This window comes from Drosophila montana, unplaced genomic scaffold (genome assembly GCF_035044405.1).
Source record: "Drosophila montana isolate Dmon_TW-CO22-7 unplaced genomic scaffold, ASM3504440v1 contig_2438_1, whole genome shotgun sequence".
In the NCBI taxonomy this organism is placed as follows: domain Eukaryota; kingdom Metazoa; phylum Arthropoda; class Insecta; order Diptera; family Drosophilidae; genus Drosophila; species Drosophila montana.
Genome location: NW_026997315.1, coordinates 1,703,849 through 1,726,000, shown reverse-complemented (window position 1 = coordinate 1,726,000; position 22,152 = coordinate 1,703,849). Strand labels below are relative to the sequence as shown.

Sequence of the window (22,152 nt, the reverse complement as noted above, 5' to 3'; positions counted from 1 at the left end):
AATGATTGAATGCATGCATGAATGACTGCTGACTGGCGCTGTGAGTGTTGAAAATCCTTTCAATAAATAGCCAAAGACAAGTAGCCGTTAAAACGCATTCAGCCTGACTGCCAGCCAGCCAGTGAAGTTAACCTGGCCGACAGACTGCCTGTCTGTCTGTCTGTCTGTCTGTCCGACTGTCCGCCTGTCCGACTGTCCGCCTGTCTGCCTGTTGTTGTTGTTGGCTGTTAGCTGTTGGCTTGTTGATTCATGATGCTGCTGGTTGGCAACTGCGTCTCCCGAGTTGGCACCGTGTGGCATGTTTCGTTTGTTGCGTTTTTGATCGCAATTTGACAATGCGAACAACAACAGCCCCAACGGACCGGCGGACTGGCGAACAGGCGGACAGTCGGACAGACCCACAAGCGTACATGCGCCCGCTTGTCATTTAACATTTTTATGATTTTTAACATGCAAACTGGCAAAAAGGCTTCGGGCTACAGGTCTTCAGTCTGCAATCTGCAGTCTCTGAGCATTTCTTCATTCAGTGGAAAATTGGTCTTTGGTTTTGTTTGGCTTTTATGGCTTAATTGAAATGACCAACTAATGCATCGATTGAAATAGCTGCCACAGGAAGTATTTAATTGTAAATGGAAATGGCCTATCACACACACAGACACGCACACACACACACACACACATTGACTGCGAGGTAACATGCATCTTAGCTATGTTGCATGCCACACGTTTCATACTAAATTGTCTTTAATAATAGCTTTTAGTTTTATTTGTAATTTATATTTATTTTTTATGACCTTGTCAAAGTGATCACAACTATGCTGTTAACACGATTAAACACTTTTAACACATTTAGTTTATTTGTCTGTTAATTGAATTTAAATTAATTACAGCAATTTTAATTTATTGATAAATGTTTAAATTGCAAATAGGAGAAAACAATTTGTTTAACAGGGCTTTTAATTAGTTTGTATATGCAAAGTTTTTAGAATCTTTATTATAAGAAGTTTACAAAGTATGGAAATAAGAAGACAAATTTGAAGGCAAATCAAAATAATTATAAGGATCGACTGTTTGTCTAAGGGATATAATGACAGACAATGAATCTTTTATTCACAAAATAATGCGGCAAACCCATCATCGAAAGAAGTTTCATTCTATTCTGATCAAATTTGATGTACTATTTTATGAAATATTTTATTTTGTTTATTTTTTTGTTATTCATTATTGAGAGTACCATAAAATATTTAGCAAAATATCCGTTAAATATTCTATTATATATTTAACACATATTTAACATCAGGAGTAGTAAAACTTTATACATTATGTATATGACTAATTTAATTAAGTTTATCGGAATTGATGAATGACAACATTTCAGTCCGTTCCATTAATTTATCGATGCTTATCAACACTAGTTAAAGCTAATGTGAACAGCGTTCCATTCCACATATTCCACCTACATTATATAAGTGTCTCATTTGATACACGTTAAGCCTTGGAGCTGTGTCTACCTAATTTAATTCACGCATTCACCGACTTCCACACAGAATCGTTACGAATAATCAAAACAAAACCCCCAAAAATATAAATAAAAAAAAAATGCTCCAGTAAAAAATAGGCGCATAATAACTAAAGCAATGAGAACTGTCTGCTGCTGATGATGCTGCATTCGACTCAATCTCAGTTCCGATGATAAACAAAAACAACAACAACAGCAACAACAAAATCACCCAGCAACAACAAAAGGGGCAAACACGGCGACAGCAGCAACAAAAAAATAGAACGTGAGAAATAATATTCGATGAAGCGCCAAAGTAAACGCTTCAAATGTTGTTAGTTTTTTCTTCTTGAGCTGCTGTTGCTGCTTCTACTTGACGTTCAGTTGTTGTTGTTGTTGTGGTTGTTGTTGTTGTTGTTGCTATTGTTGTTTGCAGCCCATTTTGCGCCTGGTACACGCTACTCGTTTGTGGCAGCGAAAAACCTTTTGAAGGTTGATTGTGAAAGTCACGATTAACGGAGGAGTCACAATCGAAATCGGAGGAGGCGTCGTTTTTCGTTTTATTTCCCTTTGCTTGATTTTTAAATGTTTCTTTTTTTCTTTTGCTGATTTCAGCTGCCATACATATAATAGATTCAGAATCATTACGATTGATTGAAGTTTTCGGGGTATTTAAATTTGTCGGTTTGGCTCAAAAGGTGACAAAAAAAACCCGAAAATTATTGTTTGTTGCAAGCTGCAGTTTTAGTCGGCTTTTGCCACATGTGCGTATCATTAAAACGCCGACGACGCGTTTGAAATGCACCGACTGCAGGCCACAGAGCGCGGCAAGAGGGACGCCGGCATTGCGGTAGAACACACCTTTCAGCCAACTTCCATCATTTGGCAGCGTTGCGAAATTGTCGCCAGCGTTTGACACACCCGACAGAGTTGTTTTTTTTTTTCTTCTATTGAGATGCGAGCGCCGAGTTGGAGGTGGCACAGCTTTAGCGCTTTTATTATTATTTCTTTTAAATCACTTGCGAGGCAGCTTCTGGCTCAACAACCGACTGGCTGACTGACTGACTGACTGACTGTCTGACTGACTGTCTGTTTGGCTAGCTTGCCACATTCTACGCCTCCACGTTGTTTGCGCCCACACACACACACTCATGTGCGAGACGTTCTTGCGGCACATATCGCTTACAAAAACGCAGATCCACACCCCAAAAAACCGAAGAAGTAAGAAAAAACCAAAAATCAGTGAAACTTCCGTAAGCAGTCGACAGTTTAATGACTTTGATGACGCAGCGTGTGCTTTCAATTTACGAGCAACAGGCAACAGGCAACTGCAACTGCAACTGCCGCAATTGCCGCTTAGTTTTGGGCTTGGGTGTCGCCCGCTGCTGCGTTGCCTTTTGGTGGGCGTTGCCAAAGCTGCTTGAGGTTTTTTTTCTGTCTGTATTCTGCGGATTTGTGATCATCAATGGCAACCAGTTGCGATTGAAAGAGTTTGGGTGTAGCAGCCCATCCGAGAGTAAGTGCAAAAAAATACGTTTAAGCTTCTTAAAATAAAGCAATTTAATTTTCAACAGCGTTCAGTTCGTTGTTAATTAAAAGTCACGAGACAGACATTCAAGAATGAACGAGGGAAACTATGCCTTGAGCCAACAATAAAATTACTTCATAATAGTTTATATAATACAAATTTGATCAAAATGTTATAGTAGTTTAATTACCTGAAAGAGTATTTAGAGACTACGCTTAACAAACAAATTTTCAAGGCCCTAATAAAATAAATATATATTTTATATATATGTATGTCCAAAAAGATGGCTTAGCCGGCGCAGAGTCAGCTTTCGACATAAAATTAAAACGAGAAAGTAAGGATATCTTCGGCACGCTGAAAATTTAATTGCCTTGTAGATATATCCCTTTTGCAGATATATGAGAATAAATTAGCTCGAAAATACTTAGTTTGATGAAAATATCTTTTAAAGCAGAATATTTTGCCATATAAGAACCTGCTGTTCGACCGATCTTTCCTATGGTATCTATATGATGTAGTGATCCGATGTTCATAACATTTTGCATACATGCGGGGAGCATATTGAAACTTATAAACACCGAGCTTAAATAAGATATCTTGATAAATAAAAAGTTTGTCATACAAGAACCTAATTTCGGTCCGGTCGTTCCTATGGCAGCTATATGATAAAGTGGTCCGATCCGGCTGGCCTCGACATATATATTGCACGCAACAGAAACATGGACCTATGCAAAGTTTCAAGCTTAAAACTGAGAAACTAGTTCACATAGAAGCAGACAGACAGACGGACGGACAGCAGACATGGCTATATTAACTAACTTTACTTTATGGGGTCGGAGATGTCTCCTTCCATGCGTTACACATATACATGACAAAATTAAAATATCTATTATCTACAAGAGTATAAATACATACGAATAATAAAAAAATTCTAAAGATAAAATAAAGTAGGATACCTGATTTTACCTTCCGTGAAACAAAATAAGTAACAAATACATAAAAGCATAAACAATCTGCAGATAATGAAAGAACATGAAAATAGGCTCTACTTTAAAAATAAAGGAAAGTTGAAAGTTTGAAATACTTAAATATAAAGTAGAAAGCTCTGTCACACTTCCTATTTAGTTAGATACACGATTTCCCTCAAAAGGCATATTCTGTGCACATAAGAAACATAAAAACCAATTTTCAATATTTGCCATATTGAAAAGAATTTGCTTACTAGGCTATTGAAATTGCCAAATACTTAAGTATTTTCAATATGTTGTAAGCCGACGCTTGGCATCAAACGTATAGATACGATTGTATTTCAACTGTCACAACATGGTCAAAGTTCTTGCCAGTTGACAACTGCCACTGGCTGAGGAAATCAACATTACTCATACGCCATGTATGCGCTGCCATTGATTTACATGTTTTATTGATGGCTTAGATGCGATAGTCGTGTACTCGAGCGCAACGTTCTGCATTTTCATTTAGCTGCAATAAATATTTGGCTACCATTTTTGTTGTTGTAATTTTTTGTACTTTTTTGGCCAACATGTGCCGCGAAAATGAGCCAATTAAAGAAATGCAAACATCAACAAGAACCATAACAACCTTGCGACCAATTCAGCTAGGCTAAAGAAGAAAAACCAAATAAAATAAAATAAAATAAAATCGAATTGGCACACACAGTTGTTGTCACTTTTGTGGTTGTTGTTGTTGTTGTTGCTGTTGCTGTTGCTGCGCTGGTCAGAAGTAAAACCAATCAAGTGGCGCACAGTGTCACTATTACCACCTGACATTTACACAAATCTTGCTTTATGCCTCAACGAAATGAAACAACAACAGCAACAACTGCAACAGCAACAACAACATAAGAAAACAAACAAACAAACGGCCAAGCGACGACTTCCTAACAACGCCGCTCGCCGCCTATCGCATGGCAACGATCAAAGTGCTTGGACTTGGACCCAAACCAGGCTGCCACAGAGGCTGCGACCAGGCCAGGCAGAGCAGCAACAGCAGCCGCGGCGGCTTATCTTAAGAGCCGACCAACAGCAGCAGCAGCAACAACAACAACAACAGCTTTACTCTTTTGTATGCGAGGCACATGGTGGCTGCTGCACCACCGCTGCACCACTTGGCATTGCCAGGCTAGCTGCCTGCCTGCCTGCCTGCCTGCCTTAAACTGATCGCTAACAATCAATTTATTGATTGAGGTCTCAGGTGTAATCGATAAGAATGTTTTTCAGCTTTGCTTTTGACTTACTGCTCCAGTTTGTAGTCCGTTTTTTTCTCTCTACTTATTTTTTTGCTGCTGCTAACATATGACATGGCTACATGACATTATCCGATTCGCATTTGTTTATCTATCTGGCATCGCCGGGGCCTAACTCTAAGTAGTCGCAAATCTTGGCCAAGTATCTACAAAAGTCAGAGATGGACATGTGCAGCGCACAAAGCAATCGCAAGTTCCATTAGTTCAATTAATATAGACATAAATTTAAATAGATAAACAGCTTAAGGTTTTTGCTTCGAAATTGATTCAATTAAAACATAATTGAACTGGTAAAAAACTCTAGTCATCGCTTTATGCAAACCTCATAAAATGCATGAAAAAATATATGACATTAAATAACATATGCGTATAATATTTAAAGCTTAAAAATTTCACGGGGTCAAAAATCCGAATACTCTGAATACTGTGCATAAATATAAAATAAAAATAGATATTAAATATATATAAATAAATACTAATTATTATAAGTCTTCTAAAAACTATACATGGATAAATAAATAAATAAATATAATAAAAAATATTTTTAGCTTATGCCAAGTAACTCTCTGAACAAATATGACAAAAAACTAATAATAAACAGCTAACATTTTTTTTAATTAAAAAAAAAAGTTTCAAATAAAAGACGGCTAACACTTTATTTTATTCTCAAAAAAATTTATTAAATAGAAAAACTAACTTTTTTGTATTTTAAACCAAAAATCTTTGTTAAAAATGTTGAAGAATTATGGAATTAATAAAGATCATATAACTAGCTTAATCAGCCAATGTTGTCAGTAGTAATTGTTAGTAGTAATATTATGTTTTATTAAAAAAATATATTAATATATTTCAGCTACGAGCTAAATATATATATATAGCAACGAATTTTTTATAATTTAATATTAAAATTTAAACTGATGTGTTTTGTGTTTAGATAAGAGTATAAATAATTTATATTAAAAAGTGTTTGATACTTAAAACTACAGTTAAATATTAAATGTTTTCTAAAAAAATATTTATATATTTTATTAAAAAGAAAATAGAATTACGATCTTGTATATATCTAGTATAACTATATATTTAGATAAATCTAGAAAAAAAATTGTAAAATTCCCTAATAGAACTATGATCTATGTATCTAGCATATCTATATATCTAGTTAATTAAAATATGGCAGCTGTTATAAATTGAACTGAAAAAGTATTATTTTCATTAAAACACCTTAACAATTGTCAGCATAAACGGTATATATGTTTGATAACTTTTCATTTATTAATATGTATAGTTTTATTAATTGTAATTTATGCTTCTAAGCAGCTCACGTTGCCATCTCTAGGAGGAATATTAATTAGCCACTAGGTCATTGATTAGCTGGCAAATAAAAAATAAAATAAATAAAAATTGAGTGCACACAGTGCGGCACGTTGCACAAATGGCCAACGTGGGCGTACACACGGAGTACACAGAGGAGTTTTTGGCCATTTTTCAGTGGCCTGCTACAGATTTGGTTAACAGTTAACAAGCTTATCGCTCTCGATACGGCAAACAAAGGTGACGCGACTGCAGCTGTTATTTTTTTTATATATATGTATACACATATATACCTACATAAACAATTTGGTATAGTTTTTTATTTAACTTTTTGCTGCTCTTTTCTTTTTGGCCATGCAGATAATTAAGGCAAGACGTTGCCGGCCAGCTGCGGCTGCCAATTTCGGGCCCGCAAGGAATCACAGTGGTTCACCCACTAGCCAGGCAGCATCCAGCGCGGCAAACCACCAGCAGCACCACCGGCAGCACCACCAGCAGCGGTTAGCGGCTTTTGTTGTTGTCTTGTTAGCCGCCAGATAATGATCAGAGCGTGGAGCGGGCAATTTAATGGTTACTATTAATAACGTGATACGAAATTGGCGTTAATTTGTAGAAACACAGCCGCAAAAATCCCGCTGACTAATTTGAGCAAAACTAAAAGTGTAGCACTGTGTTGCATGCCCCCGCCAAAAAAGGATGTGAATGTGTGGTGCCGTTGTTGTTGTTGTTGTTGTTGTTGTTGTTGTTGCGGGGGTCTGCACAACAAAGTCATGAGTCAAATTTTTCTGTTTACACGAAGGCTCCATTTAGGAGCATGTGCGCGGGTGCTGCTGCCTGCTGCCTGCTGCCGCTGTCTGGGCACGAATTGGAGGCGGATGCAGCAGTTGCAGTCGCAGCAGCATTTGGCTAAAGAATTCTTTCACAGCTACGTACAAGCCAGGCAGGCTGCCAGGCTATTGTTGGCTTTTATATAAGGCCAGCAGTTGCGGCAGTTGGAAAGGCCAGAAACCAGTGCAGACACCAGCCAGTCCCTCCATCCAGCTGTCCCTCCGGCCTCCGTCCGTTTGCTGCACACATGTTGCGCCCAAACAATGCAAATTGCTAATATGCAAGCATTTTGGCTTTTTTTGGCGGCGGTTTTGGCCTTTTTTTTTGTATTTTTTGTTTTGTTGTTTTAGTTGGAGACAAATTTTCAAACAATTTTTTTGTTGTTTTCGTTTTTTTTTGTCGGCGCACTTATGACCAATAAATATGCAGGCTACAGTTTTTTGTTGCATGCTGCATGCTGCATGCTGGCAGAGTCTGTGGCATTGTCTGTGGCAGCGCTTGCGAAATTAGCTGCCAGCTAATGAGCTACACGAAACGAATGAGCCTCCGAGAAAAGCTCTCGATGCAGATGCGATCGATATATATCTGCGCCGATAACTTGGTTGGCAAAGATTCGAAGACAAAAAATGTATTTTGATTTTCTTTATTTTTTGAGGAGCAGCCCGCGTCGTGTATTATGATTCGTCGTCGTGTGGGCTGTAGCCCGCTCTCTTTCTATCACCCACTCTCTCTCTCTCTCTCTCTCTCTTCCCCATTCGACTCGCACTCGTATCGATCGTCAGCAGAGATCGTCGTTAACATGTTATTGCACAGCACTTTTGTCAGCTTTCGAATTGTTTGCTCACGAAAGCGTGGATCTACTTACGGCTGCTCCGCGGCCAGGCCCTGGGATGAATCTGCTTGGGCTGCGGCAGCGCAGACAACGCGCGGCGTGGCTCTTGGTTTCTTTATTTTATTTTTTTTATTTATTTATATTTGTTTCGTTTTTTTTTATTTTGAATTTATTCGCAGGCTCCTTTTGGGTTGCGCCTGTGTCTGCGGCTGGGAAGATGCGCACACACATTCAGCGAAAACACTGTGCAGCAGGTTTTTTGGTTGCTCAGTTGCCCAGTTGCCCAGCCAACATGGGCGTTGATTTATGGCCCACACGGCCAACCGCTGTGGCCTGAGGGAGCCAGCCGGCCATTGAGGCACTTGTTAGGCGTTAACTGACGCCAAAAGCTACGCATGTCTGTCCGATCAGTCTCGGGTTACATTTGCGAATACATTTGGGAACAGCAGCGTATTCGCCTGTGAAGAACCATGTAAAGTTATGGCCGCAGCTTGTACACTTGCATATGATTTAAAATACTTTATTAATTATCCTACATCTTAATTGGGTGCGAAATATATAGAGATTATGAGAGCTGTAATTGTTGACAAGGCGACAGTGCAGTTAAATTAGTCAAGTTTATAGTAATTATAATAATGATAGTGTTGATAATAATAATAATAATAATAATAATAATAATAATAATAATAATAATAATAATAATAATAATAATAATAATAATAATAATAATAATAATAATAATAATAATAATAATAATAATAATAATAATAATAATAATAATAATAATAATAATAATAATAATAATAATAATAATAATATTAATAATAATAATAATAATAATAATAATGATAATGATAATAATAATGATAACAATCAAAATAATAAATTAATGATAAAAATAAAAATAATAATAATTATACAAATAATACTGATGATAATGATAATAATAATAATAATAAAAATTATAAAAATAAATATAATAATCATACTAATAATAATGAAAGAATAATAATATTAATAATAATGACAATAATGAAAATAATAATGTTCTAGTAAAACAAATAAAACATGATTTTTTTTATCCATATAAAACTTAAACAAATAGCTTATGAATTGGATGTAGTTTATGCATTTTACAATAACAATTATTATTAATTTTATCACTAGTATTAAATTAAAAGTTACTTAAAATTATTAATTAAATTATAAGTAATATAAGACTTGATTCCGAAATCTAGAAGAATTCAACAAAATTATTATTATTCATTATAAGGAGGTATGCTATTAGACAATAAATTAAAATATTAGATACTAAAAGAAGCCAAACCAGTTTAACGATATATTCAAGTTTTTCCCATATAATGCTTATATAGCTCTATAGGTTGTCTCGATTAATAAAATATATTTTAATAGATACCTTTCAATATGTTTTCATTCGATTTATAAAGAGCCTGATAGTAATTCACAGTCTTAGACTTTTCAATTTGCGTATAATTTTCTTATAATTATAAAAATCGGAACCGAGCTGAAACCACAAATTACATAATTACATTGCAAAATTGAAGTTTTTCAGAAGATTCGCAATTTATGTTATAAATTAAATCAATTTTCCCTAACAACACCTAATAATAAATTCCACAATAAATCCCCGCCAGCTCAAGCACTAAAATTTTAATGAAAAATTTTACCCAGACAAAACAGCCAAATAATGTACTATGCAGCTAATCCGCAATCAAAGTGCCTGAGAAATCACATGAGCGGCAGTCGACATTCAAATCATCCTCACAGTCGAGAAGACGATGCAGAAGCAACTGATTCCCCACCCAAAAAAAAAATGAAGAAGAAGATTGTTGTACACTCCCCGCCCTGCGCACATACCAGCCGCACCCTGTGTTGTCCAGTGTAATTTTTGGTTCGTGTGGCATATGCTGCTATAACATTTCGTTGTTATTGTTGTTGTTGTTGTTGCTGGTGTGTCAGTTGCACGATTGCCAGAGAGACAACGTGTCTCCAGTGTCATCAGCATCTCCATTTTTTGTCTGTTTTCTGTGTTTTTTCGGGTGACTGCTGCCACCGTCGTTGGGTTCGGAGTTGGAGCTGGGGCTGGGACTGGGACTGCGGCTGGGGCTGGGACTGGGGCTGGAGTTGAAGTTGGAGGCGACGCTGCCCGTTGTTATAGTGCAGAAAAATTACTATGACAACGCTGGAAACAAGTAAACCACAGTTTACATTCACTCAATTTGGTGCGACAAGGCAGGCGAGGAGCAATAGATAGTGGGTGGGGACGGGGAGGGGGAAGGGGACGCAGTGTGGCAATGGCAGAATCGTGGCGTGGTGGTGGCACGCTCATCTTCAATTTTTCTACGACGTCTCTTGGCTTTGGGTCGGGCTCACACTCGTGTAGCCCCCCTCCCTGAATCCACGACTAGGCTGGTCCCGCAGTTCACTGAGGAATCGAGTGAGCTTGGAGGCGGGTGGCAGTTGGCGGGCGGCAGTCGGCGGTCGGTACGCCGATCTGCGCAGCAAGATGAGTGGTTGGCAAAAATGTTTGAATGCGATCACGAACTTGACCTTTCACATAACCTCAAAAAGGCAGTCACTCAGTCAACTCGAGTCCAAGTCAACGCGAAGGAGCCAGCGACAAGCGCGCTACATACGCGCCATGTTAAACAGCGCCCCCAAAAAAAAAAACAGACAGAACTTGGACCTGGTCTAGCTGGTGCCTCCTGACTGCTGACTGCTGCCTGCTGCCTGTTGTCCGGGTGTCAGCCGGAGCTCGGGCATAATTAAAAAACAATCGCCCTGGCACTCGCATTGTGCGGGCCCAGGTATGAATTCCGAGCTGCATTCGAGTCAAGGAGCGGCCGACAACGCCGCCGCCGCCAGTTATGAGATGGCAAGCGGCGATGTTGGACTCTATCGCTCGAGATGCCAAAAATCAGCAGCCGCATCGATGAAGTGCAGCAACGGTAACACTAAGCGCAACACAAAAATAGAAGAACAAGCTGAAAACTTGCATATCATTCAATGGTTTGCTGGAGTGGTGCCCCATGTTGCCTGTTGCCTGTTGCCTCGTCTTAAGGTCGTTCGCTTTGGCAACGACCCGCGTGTCGCCGCATCTACTTAACCTGAAAGCCTATGCCCCCAAGTGCCGAGCCAGCCAGAGGAGGACCACAGAACTGAGTCGGAGTCTGGCTCTGAGATTCAGCCAGAGACTCAGGCTGAGACTGTGGGTAAGGCACCGGCACCGTCACCGGCACCGGCACCGTTGCCGTCACCAACGCCTGCACTAGCTGCCCCTGCCCCTGCACCTTCTGCTGCAGCAGCCCCTCCCTCAGCTCCAGCCATTGCGCTCTGCGGCTAGTTCAACAGCTTTATTTATGGGCTGTTTGGGTAGCTTAAATAAATCAAGTTGTAGTTGTTTCGTTTTAGCTGCAACGCTTCCCAGCCTGCAATTAGACTTGGTGGGAATTCGCACTCAGCTTGTGGGGATACTACGGACAGTCTTTGGGCTTTTTGGCTGGCTTTTTGGCGTTTTAGTTGAATTTGGTTATACCCTGTGATCAGCAGTTGCTCGCGGAAGGGATAAGGCTGGCGGCTCTGCATTTAATCCTCCCGATGAGCCCTAGAGTTGGACGGATAAGAGGGATCTCCTCTGATGTCACAGCTTTCAAGTGTAGCAGGAATATTTAAGAAAGAATCTTTCTTGCTACTCTTTAGCGTCAAAGTGAAATAAATTAGACAAATATTAAGATATTGTCATGAAATTTGGTATGCCTATATTTTAGGCATACAGCTTTATATCTCCCGATATATTATTTAAATCGTATAGGAAATGAAGAAGTTATGCAAGAAAAACCGGTTTGTTATTTACAGAACTTAACTTAACTTAAGAGGAGCTCGCTCTCTTACCCTTTCCGCATTCTCTTTTCCTCTTTTCCTTCTGAATATCTTACTTAAGTCATACTTTTCTATCATAGATATCATTTAAAGCTTTCCTCTAGAGGCTTTTGACCAACAACATTATTTGTGCATCCTTTTACCTTAATGCAGGGTATTTTGTAGTCACCACCCCGTATATATACAGGCATATTTTTTCCATCTTGTTGTCTTTTGCTTCATTCAGTTCATTCGCAGTTTGGGGCTATCGGCTATCGGCTATCGTGGCCGCTGCCTAATTGCATAATTATTTAAAAGCTATAATTTATGTAGCCAAATAGTCAAGTGTATATATATGTGTGTATATGTATATACATATATAAGGCAATGCTGAATGACCGTTAAACTTGAAAATTAAGCCGGGGTCTCCCATTATGTGCCGTTTGTTTTACAAATTTTAACGCTATTTAACACATTTGCCACAGATCCGCAGACAACTCGCGCGCTGTGGTAGCACGCCATAAAAACGAAAACCATTAACATGCGAACGACTGAGTGTGTGCCTCTCTCTGCGCTTCTCAGAGGCATTCCGTATTGACAAAATTAATGATGCCCTCACTAATATCATGCCTAATTGATTAATATGCGCAACTGCCGAGTGGAACTCAGTCTATAGTTTTTCGAAAAACTCTCTTAGTCGTTGTCTAATGAACGCAGCGCGTTTTGCCTCTTAGCTGTTAATCTTACTGTATAGCCATTTAAGGCAACCACAAAACTGAAGCCAAGCTCTGCTTCTTAATTAAATTATGTGTACCGCTCTGGGCACCCTACGGCCAGCAGCAGCAGCAGCAGCAGCAACCATATAACTATCTATCTATCTAACCGAAGCAACCATCCATCTCTTAAGATAGTCGCTGGCAACATGGGCTGATGATGTCGCTGCTGATGAGTTGAGACCCGGAACGGGTAAGTACCACGCAGTGGGCAACAGTTTGGGGCGTTGCTGTTAACTTCACACACACACACACACTAACACATACAGATTATGCGCCTAGTCAAAGAGAAAGGCTGCCAAAAAGGTCAAATGGTCAACAGCTGGTGGTCGGTCAAGTGGTAAAACCAACAAGAACCAAACAACAACGACACACGCTCTCTATGGGCTTGTTAGTTGCGCTAGATTGTATGCCCCTACCTCCCTAACAGCCCCCCGGCACCTCACCCTCCCCACCATTAGCATTGCGTTTAGGTTCAGCTTGGGTTCTGGCTCAGTGGGTAGCTAACAGCTGTGGCCCATTGTCGTTGCGTTAGAAATGGAGCCACGTTTAGAGAGAATCAGCGTGAATCGGTTTTTATGGGCCTACAAGTGATTTCCATGATGATTACGACCGAAGCTTGCAACAAGTTGCATGCAGCTCGAAAGAACGCACATTAAATGGAAATGAAAATGGAAATAGAAATAATTATGCGCTTGTATTTCATTAATTAAATGAGCTGCGTGTAATGCTTAATCATTAACTACTACTCCTGGCGGTCGCGTTCCGAGTTTCACTTTTGCCAAAAAAAAACAAAAAGATTATAAAAAAAATGCAGCAGTTTTTTAAATATTTTCCAAAAGTAAAAAGACCTTCCCTTCCAATCGTTATATTCCTATACCAGCATATCATGTTTTAAATAAAAACAAATTAACTTTAGCACGGATGATCTAAGACTAGATTGCATGAAAGTGAAACCGGAACCGGCTGCCTCTGGATAAGTTTATTTCGTTCAGTCGAGGACGACAAGAAATAAATGTGATATAAAGCGTTCGAAGATTTCTGTATATCATTATTTTATAAATCCAGATTTGCATAAATTGATTAGCTTTGTTGATTAAATGAATAAAGCTCTATTAGGAAAACTAGATTACGCGCAATCCATCAAAAATTGCCTAAAGTAATATTAATTAGATCGTCAAAATAGAAGTAGAGAACAAAATAGACAGATAGTAAGACTCTTTTGGTCTTCAGTTTTTGGTCAGAGAAACAATCTTCTATTAAATATTGAGTCTACTAATAAAAAAATAAAAAATATATCTAACATTACTGTCAAGTTTAAGAGAAAAAGCAACTAGCAGAGTTGCCAGCCTTCAAATGTTTGCAAGAGGAAACATGAAAATTGCAGTGTTGCCACCTGCAATTAACTCGAAAAATTCATTTATATGGTGTTGCCAACCTGTCAACGCAGCGTTGCCTGATTCTTAGCAAATTTATCAATAAGGATAAAAATAAATGTATGTGTTTAACTATTTGTCAAATTTAACCTCCATATTAACAGTAATTGATATATGAGGATCCGGGTTCAAATCCTCGATTAGCCTATAAATATTAACTTATAATAAAGATGATAATAATTATAAAAATATAAAAATTAAATAATTTTGACTAAAAATAGATTTGTTCATCATTTTCATGGAAAGCTACTGGCATAAAAATTAGTTATAATGGTTTCTTAACGATTGAGCCGTATAAGCTGTGCGGTAAATATTTTAATCTTAAGCATTTCGTGCGACTATCTGCAGACAATTTGTTTTTTTCTCCAACCTAAGCACTTAAGAGCTATCACAAATTTTTCAAAAACTTTCAACTTTCATTCAATCCGATCCCGATCGCTTAAACTAAAACTAACTTTAAACCATGAAAATGTTCTGCTTATCAATTACGAATATTTCACCGACCACCCACAAAAAATAAATGAGGGGTTTACTTAAGCTCTATGCAAGCTGCCAACTGTTATAATTAAAAAACCCGCCTCCATTCGATTTTCACTCGGGATGCAAATTGGTTTCTTTTCGGTATTATTTTTAGTTGACCCGCTTTAAAAAGTCAACTTTACAGACTTGATGGCTGGGTCCATTGATTAATTACTCGGAACCATATATGTTAATGTGCTCTCTCGGCTGACCAAGAAAACGGTAAGTGTTGGTAAACAACAACAATAACAAAATAAAAAACGAACTCCGGACTGGGCTTAAAGACGAGCTTGTATATAATTAGCAACTTACCGCGCGGCGAACGTAAACTCAAATCAACTGGTTCAACTTGAACCGGAGGGCCCTCTGCCTGCAAAAGAAGAACACAGAGAGAGAGAGAGAGAGAGAGAGAGAGAGACAGAGAGAGTGGATGAGTGAGTGAGCGAGTGAGTGAGTGTGAGGGAAAGAGAGTGAAAGAGAGAAGTGATTAAGATCAGCATCGTGAACAACAACATAATTATGATTAAGAGTGCGGCTTATTAGATATGCAGGTAAACAATAAGGCTATGGCTAAAGCTAATCAAGTTTGACAAAATGCTGCACAGAACTATGCTCCCAGCAGCGGGGAGGCAGTGGGGGAGGCATAACCGAGTGCGTGTGTGTGTGTGTGTGTGTGTTTGTGAGCTCTTATCTCTATCTACTATAACGCTGCGTGCTTGGCAGCTGTTTGGCTTATTGAATTCAACTGCGTGGAACCGCAAATGACTTCCGTCGATTGGCGGGGGACGAAAGCTTATGCTTCTTCTTCTGCTGCTGCTACTGCTGCTGCTTCTGCCCCATATGAGAGAAACCGCAATTGTTGCGCGTTATGCGCTTACGAAATCTTGACCAATAAACTAACGGCAATAAAGCCAAGCGAACAAACCAAAAATATTATTAAAAAAATACAGAAAAAAAAAGAGTTATAAAAAAATATATATAATAAAACTACAAAAAGTTGGCTTAAAACAGTTATTGGCTGCCCGCAGCGCCATAAAACGGATAAATTTTAATTTAGCACTCTGCATATATGCATTGGGCATACGATATGCGGCTAGAGCTTGGAGCTGGGCAGCTGAGGAGCTGGGGAGCTGGGGAGCCGGGTAGATGTGGTTGGAGCCGTAACTGGAGGTGCGAAAGCGCCAACACTTCGCGTTTCGAGCCAACTCAAGAGCTTTTGGCCAAACGGATGCAGCGCGCTGTTGTTGCATACAAGCTGCCAACAGCAATGAGAACAGCAGCAACAACAACAACAACAACAACAACAACACGCTGGTTTGCCCAGTGGGCAACAAACGACAATTGTCAAGCTTGTAGCGCAAATTATGAAAAAATGTCAGCGTCGAGTGGGCGATTTACAAGCTGGCCAACTTCTAGATGCTGCGATTTTTACACTTAGCCACACAGCCACGCGATGTGGCATGCCCAGTAAATAGACTCACGCTTAGTCGGGTATTTTAGCTCAATCAGTTGACTGAGCATTGAAAGTGAATTTCGGTTTTTACTCGCCCTGCTGTGAAAAGACATTTCATAGGTTTTATTTCATAGTTTTCTTTAAAAGAAATGCTACAAATGACAGGAAAAACTTAATGAACTTACAATTTCCAAAATAATAGTTCATATTATAGTGTTCATATTATAAAGTCTTGGTGTCCTAGATATCATTTTAAGAAAAGAAAAATTTCTCGCTTCGTTTGTTTAACAGTTCTATGTTTCATTTCACTATTCCGTGTCAAGACTTGTATATCTATCTTGTAAAAAGTCTTATATTGACTTTAACTGAAAACTCTTCTTTGTAAACTTTCGGATTCAACTTTAGAGTCCCAATTCATTATATATTTTAAGCAAAACAAAACTTAGTTTGTCATTACTTTATTCATATGGAAAGTTTATTGACAAATGCAAAGCCTTATTATTTATTTACCAATTTTAATTTGAAGGATCGAAAGTGCTTGCGAAATTTCGAAAAGTATAAATACTATATTTAAGATAAGGTTTAATATCTTTTTCATCTTTGGAACTGAATGTCGTTATTCTAAAAATAGCAGTTCGTAACAAACAAATTTTGTATTTAGTTTAATTTTTTTTTTTCTGTTAAATGTGTGTCAAAGAATAACAAAAATTATCTTCAGGGCTAAATAATATATGTTATATTATATTCAACATTTTCTTGAGAATTTATTGATTTAATTTGATTTCCTGATTTCCAGTGAGAATACAAGCAATTGTGAAACTATTTCACTTCCAGCGTTCCCAATTCTACGCTATGTTGACTGAGGCAGCTCACAAATAAATATGGGTACGAATTCGCTTTAGTTTTACTTTGTTTTACTTTGAAATAGATTATAATATGCAACACTTTGGCAATTATTATCTATAACAACCGGCTGCTTGTAATTGTGCAATATTTATTGTTTTTAACTACTGTTCTTGTTAGTTATCAGCAGTTAATTAAAAGTCGCTAACTTTAAATTGGGTAACCATACTAATTACAAGGTATCGTTATAGTCGAGCCCCCCCTGGGGCAATGTTTGTTGTTGTTATTGGCCTGTTGCGGCTGCTGCATTTATTTATACAAACAAATGCTCATTGGCTTTGAGAACAACATTAGATTAGATAGTTTGTCTTCGATTGTGTCCGGCGGGAGCACATGCAATCGTTTGACTTTTGGTCTGTTTATCTTATGGATTGCATTGACAACAACTTCATCGGACACATCGAGCGGGAGCCGAGGCTCGGCTCGGCTCGGCTCGAGATGCATTGCAATTGATATGCGGGCCCAGCAACTGTTCAGCCATTTTATCTAATTGCCTCGCTTAACTGCGCTGATTTATCGATCTACCTAGTGTTGCCCCCCAGTCGCCTCAGTCCCCATCCCATCCTAGCACAGTCTATAGTATACTATTATAGATCGCTCGCCCTTCTTTATGATATTGTTATTGGCATTGCAATCGCTGCGCTAATTTGTGTGAGACGTGCTGAAATTTCTCATTGGCGCCGATCGAGAGGAGTTGACCATTAGCCGGTTGTCCGGCTCCGCTCGAGCTGACTTGATGGCCAGTTTTATGGATTGTTTTCCGGCTGGTATGTGAGCTGGCAAATGATATTTGCAGCAGGAATTTTTCGGGCAACACACCAAAGAAGCACAAACAAAAAAAGCAGTTGCTGTGCGGCTTTTTGCTTTGAGACGCGCAATTTGCGGCGATTGATGAGTTTTATAAGGCGACCAATTGCAGAACTGGGAATTGTTTGCTAGATGTCATTAATGCTACCACAGACCGAACTCTATCATTTACTTCACAGTCTCAGAGAGTGTAATACGCCAAGTGCAAATTATATTAATTGATCGCGCTTTAACAATGTGATGTGATTCGAATAAAGTTTATGGGAAAACTAAATTCAAAAGATTTATTTTTAATGCAGAACTAGAACTAAACGCAGCAGACTTTTTTTGGAAAATAAAACAACTTATCTCTAATAGAAAGAAAGAAATCCGAGCTTGATTTGAAATAATTGCAATAGACTTAAGTCCGAGCTGCGGTGCACTCTGTTTGACTCTTTATGCCATATCTTAGTTTGTTTAGTTAAATTCCTGAATATTCGAAATATAAATTAAATTCTAGATATGCTCAATTAACTGTATTAAGATTTGCAGCAGAACACTTTCTCTTAGAAAAGCTGCAAATATAATATAACATAACTTTCTGAGATTCAGGTCTGTAATATCCAAATGGTTTTTCCAACTGTCACGCTAACAGAAGTATTTTATAAGTTGTATGATTTAAATTTATGGAACTGATTTGGTATTTCTCCAGCTATTGCCAACATCCTGATTCCTGAACATTTGTTCCCTGTGTTTTAGCCATGCATTTTAAATATAACTATCAACTCTTGTTTCGTAAAATTGCTGTAATTATTTAAGATGTTCTCCACATAGAGATTCCCAGGAACCAATGTTTAATATTTATTTACAAAATAAATTAAATATATGAATGTTCGCGCTTGGGAGTTTCTAAGCTCAAATCTTTTTTTGGTTCAAACCAAGTGCCTTTCGTTGAGTAGAAGATTTTTAAGCCGAATTCTGACATTATTTTAAGTACAAAAATCTCATTTTAAAAAAATTATTTTTAGAGAGCATACAAATTTTTTGGCACAATTATATGGACAATTATATGGAAATAGCTTTACAAGAAATTGGGATACTTGCCAAAATTCACATTCTATGTAATTTTGATATTTTTTTAAATATATTTGTCAAAAAAAGTTTTTAATGCTGGCTTTGGCAACCTTTCCATTTTTTTAAATCTTTTGTTAATAAAGATTTAATAAAGTTTAAAAATTTGTATAATTAACACACATAGAAATATTTCCAGTTTTGGAAAAAATAAGGAAGACTACATAAATCTATAAAAAAAATGGTTGACAAACCCTAGCTAACGGTCTAAACATTTCTTAATGAAGATTTTTCAATCTCTTTTTGCCGTTTTTTTTTTTTTGTTATTTGTTCGATACATTTTTTAAGCAAACATCTCCGTGAGCAAGACAATTAATCTAGAAAAGTAAATGTCCGCTCAAGAGAGCTTTCACTGTACATGAACACATGCTTAAGAGTATTCCTGATTTTGCGCAGACTTCCTTGAGATAATGTTTATTCTATCCAAAGTTAGCAAAATAATGTTTAGCTTGCATCTGTTTCAATTCGAAAGCTTTTGAAACTTCTTCCAAGCCTAGGATGGGCAATAAGAACTTTTTACTTGAGCAAAACTCGAACTTTAGTTAAGCATACGCTAACTCTTTTTTAAATAAAGGTTAAAAGAAAGTGTTTATCTGAGCCCTTTTTATGCGTACTATGAACTATGTAAATCCTTAAGGAATTTTCTCGAAAAGAAAAGTATTGATAAGAGCTTTGTGTATTGTGTGCTGTGGTAAACTTAACTAAACTACATTTTCCTTTAGCCACTCAAGTAACTAATGCATATCTAATGAAGCTCAAGAGAATTTGAAGTGCTCACTAAATTTGATCGAAACTCACCTCCTTTGCTGACAGAGGGTCGGATCCCAGTCCATTCTGCAAACAGAAATGTAAGGAAAAGTTAAAAACAGGGTATAATAAACTGGAATAAAATGTGTGTAGCCTAATTATGGCACAACCATTGGTATGAAGGTGTCAGCCAGGTCTCACTGTGTCTCCGGGTGCACTCAGGGGCGTCTGCTGTCCAAAAAGGGCAGAGCAAACAGCCAAGTGGAGGAGGAGCAAGTATGTGGGGCGGGTAAGGAAAACTTGTCGGGAGATAGAGAGAGAGAGAGAGAGAGAGAGGGCAAGGTTGGGGCAGCGGGGTTAGATGGCTGCACTGAGAACGGGGGCACATGGCATATGGCGTTGGCGTTGGCGTTTTGGCTTAGTGAGTCGAGTCGAGTGGAGTGGAGTGGTGCTTACCATGAAAACCATTAAATTGTAAAACGTCTTACAAAATAATAATTGCCCGGCAACGTTCTGGCCACGTTACGGAACTGCGACTGTGACTGCAACAGCAACGACGACGACGCCGACGACGATGGTGCTTGAAATAATCGCTGCAACTATTGTAGTTAGTCTCTATTGTCGCAGCAGCTGTTACCGTTTGCCACTGCTGCATGCTACCCGCCAAATCAATGACAACGAGCACAACAACAACAACCAAACACACACACACACACACAACACAAAGGCACGGGCAGAGTGCAACGCACCAAGCGGGCGGTAGTTGCAATTTGAAATTTTGTGTTCCTCTTTGCGGGCTTTTGCAGGCGCTTTAGCGACGGCGACGCAGCCAACGCGGCGACGGCGGCGACGGCAGCGACGTTGCCCGCCGCATTGTGCAAAAACTTGCAGACGAAGCGAAAAGCTTTGCGGTGCGTGACGCGCGAGCGAGCGAGCGAGAGCGGTCTCTTGTGTGTGGGGGGGTGGGTTGGGGTGTGCGAGTGAGAGAGTTGCTTAGCTGGCCATAGGCAAATATTTATTGAGGCGGCAGCGCATGACCGTATTGTGTGTGTTCCAATTGTTCCACTGTTCCAACGCGCTTATTGTGCGACGCTTGGGCGTCAAACGCACAAAATTCATAAATACATCCGGTCGGGTCACTTATTAGCACTTATTGCAGCCGGCTTCCTGGGCGGGGGTGTTTACACATTTTCCTGCATATCCGCTCAATTGCCGGACACGCAGCCGCGGGCGCAACAAACAGCAATCAGCAGGCAAACACACAAACACGCACACACACAAACGAGGCGATGCACACTTAATTCGATCAACGGCTGCTGCTGCTGCTGCTGTTGCTTCTGTTGTTGTTGTTGCTGTTGCTGGGGCGTTGTAATCACGCGCTGTGTAGTTGTAATCAAAAGGCTAGGCACATGCTACGCCCCACGGGCTGCCGCGTGTTTGTAAAATTTATTGACACTCGTCTGTACGTAAGTGAGTGTTGTATATATATGTGTGTGTATGTGCAAGTGAGTGTGCAAATTACAGCACATCCGTCATTTTAATTTCACTTAAAACGCCATTTAAATCAAACGGAACACACGCACGCACGCACGCACGCGCAGTCGTTGCAAAAAAACAAGAACAGCTACAGCAAACGCCGGCTGCACAAAACACGTAAACACAAACGGCAAACGGAACGGCGAAACGCATGAAACAGAAACACAGGCAACGCGCACGTTTATAACGGTCGCCGCGCAGCCAAAAGGAGCTAAGCTCGTATTGTACCGTTTAACTAAGCGCTTTGTACGATAAAACGAAGCGCGACACACGACCGACTAGCGCCACGTTCGCTGCTGGAATGAAACTAGCCGCAGCCAACATGTTGCGTTGGAGCAGCTCAGCATACCTGTGTGTCGCTGTCTATGTGTGTGTGTGTGTGTGTGTGCGTGTATATCTGCGCTTGTGTGTGTGCGCCAGTTTGTTTGTTTTGTTAAGGTGGAGCTAGACTAAATGACAAGTTGGCGCGCATATTATTGGGTGGCCAACTGTTTACATTGTCTCGCACGTGTGTGTGTGAGTGTGTGTGTATGTTTGTGTGTTTGTTTGTGTGCCTGCTTGTGTATTTTTAATTAACATGCATTGCCACACACAGACGCGCGACGAGTTTGGCGTAGGTGTTGGCGCCAGCGTTTCTCATTGGCTGTCGGCGTTCGCCCAAAGGCAATTAATACAACAGCACATAAAGCTCAGCTATGTGCGTGTGTGTGTGTGCGCGTTTGTGTGTTA

General features: G+C 39.1%; 1 protein-coding gene across 1 annotated transcript in view; it reads right to left on the bottom strand.

Annotated features, from left to right (window-relative positions):
* Nucleotides 1-21,706, bottom strand: part of LOC135428235 (Krueppel-like factor luna) — a 40,309-nt gene extending 18,603 nt beyond the window's left edge. The window contains exons 1-3 of the mRNA XM_064682086.1: nucleotides 20,344-21,706; nucleotides 19,939-19,974; nucleotides 15,180-15,237 (exon numbers count right to left, since the gene is read on the bottom strand). Coding sequence (XP_064538156.1) covers nucleotides 15,180-15,237; nucleotides 19,939-19,974; nucleotides 20,344-20,355 — 106 coding nt within the window. The 5' untranslated portion in view covers nucleotides 20,356-21,706. The remainder of the gene's footprint in view (nucleotides 1-15,179; nucleotides 15,238-19,938; nucleotides 19,975-20,343) is intronic.
* Between the last annotated feature and the right edge of the window lie 446 nt (nucleotides 21,707-22,152).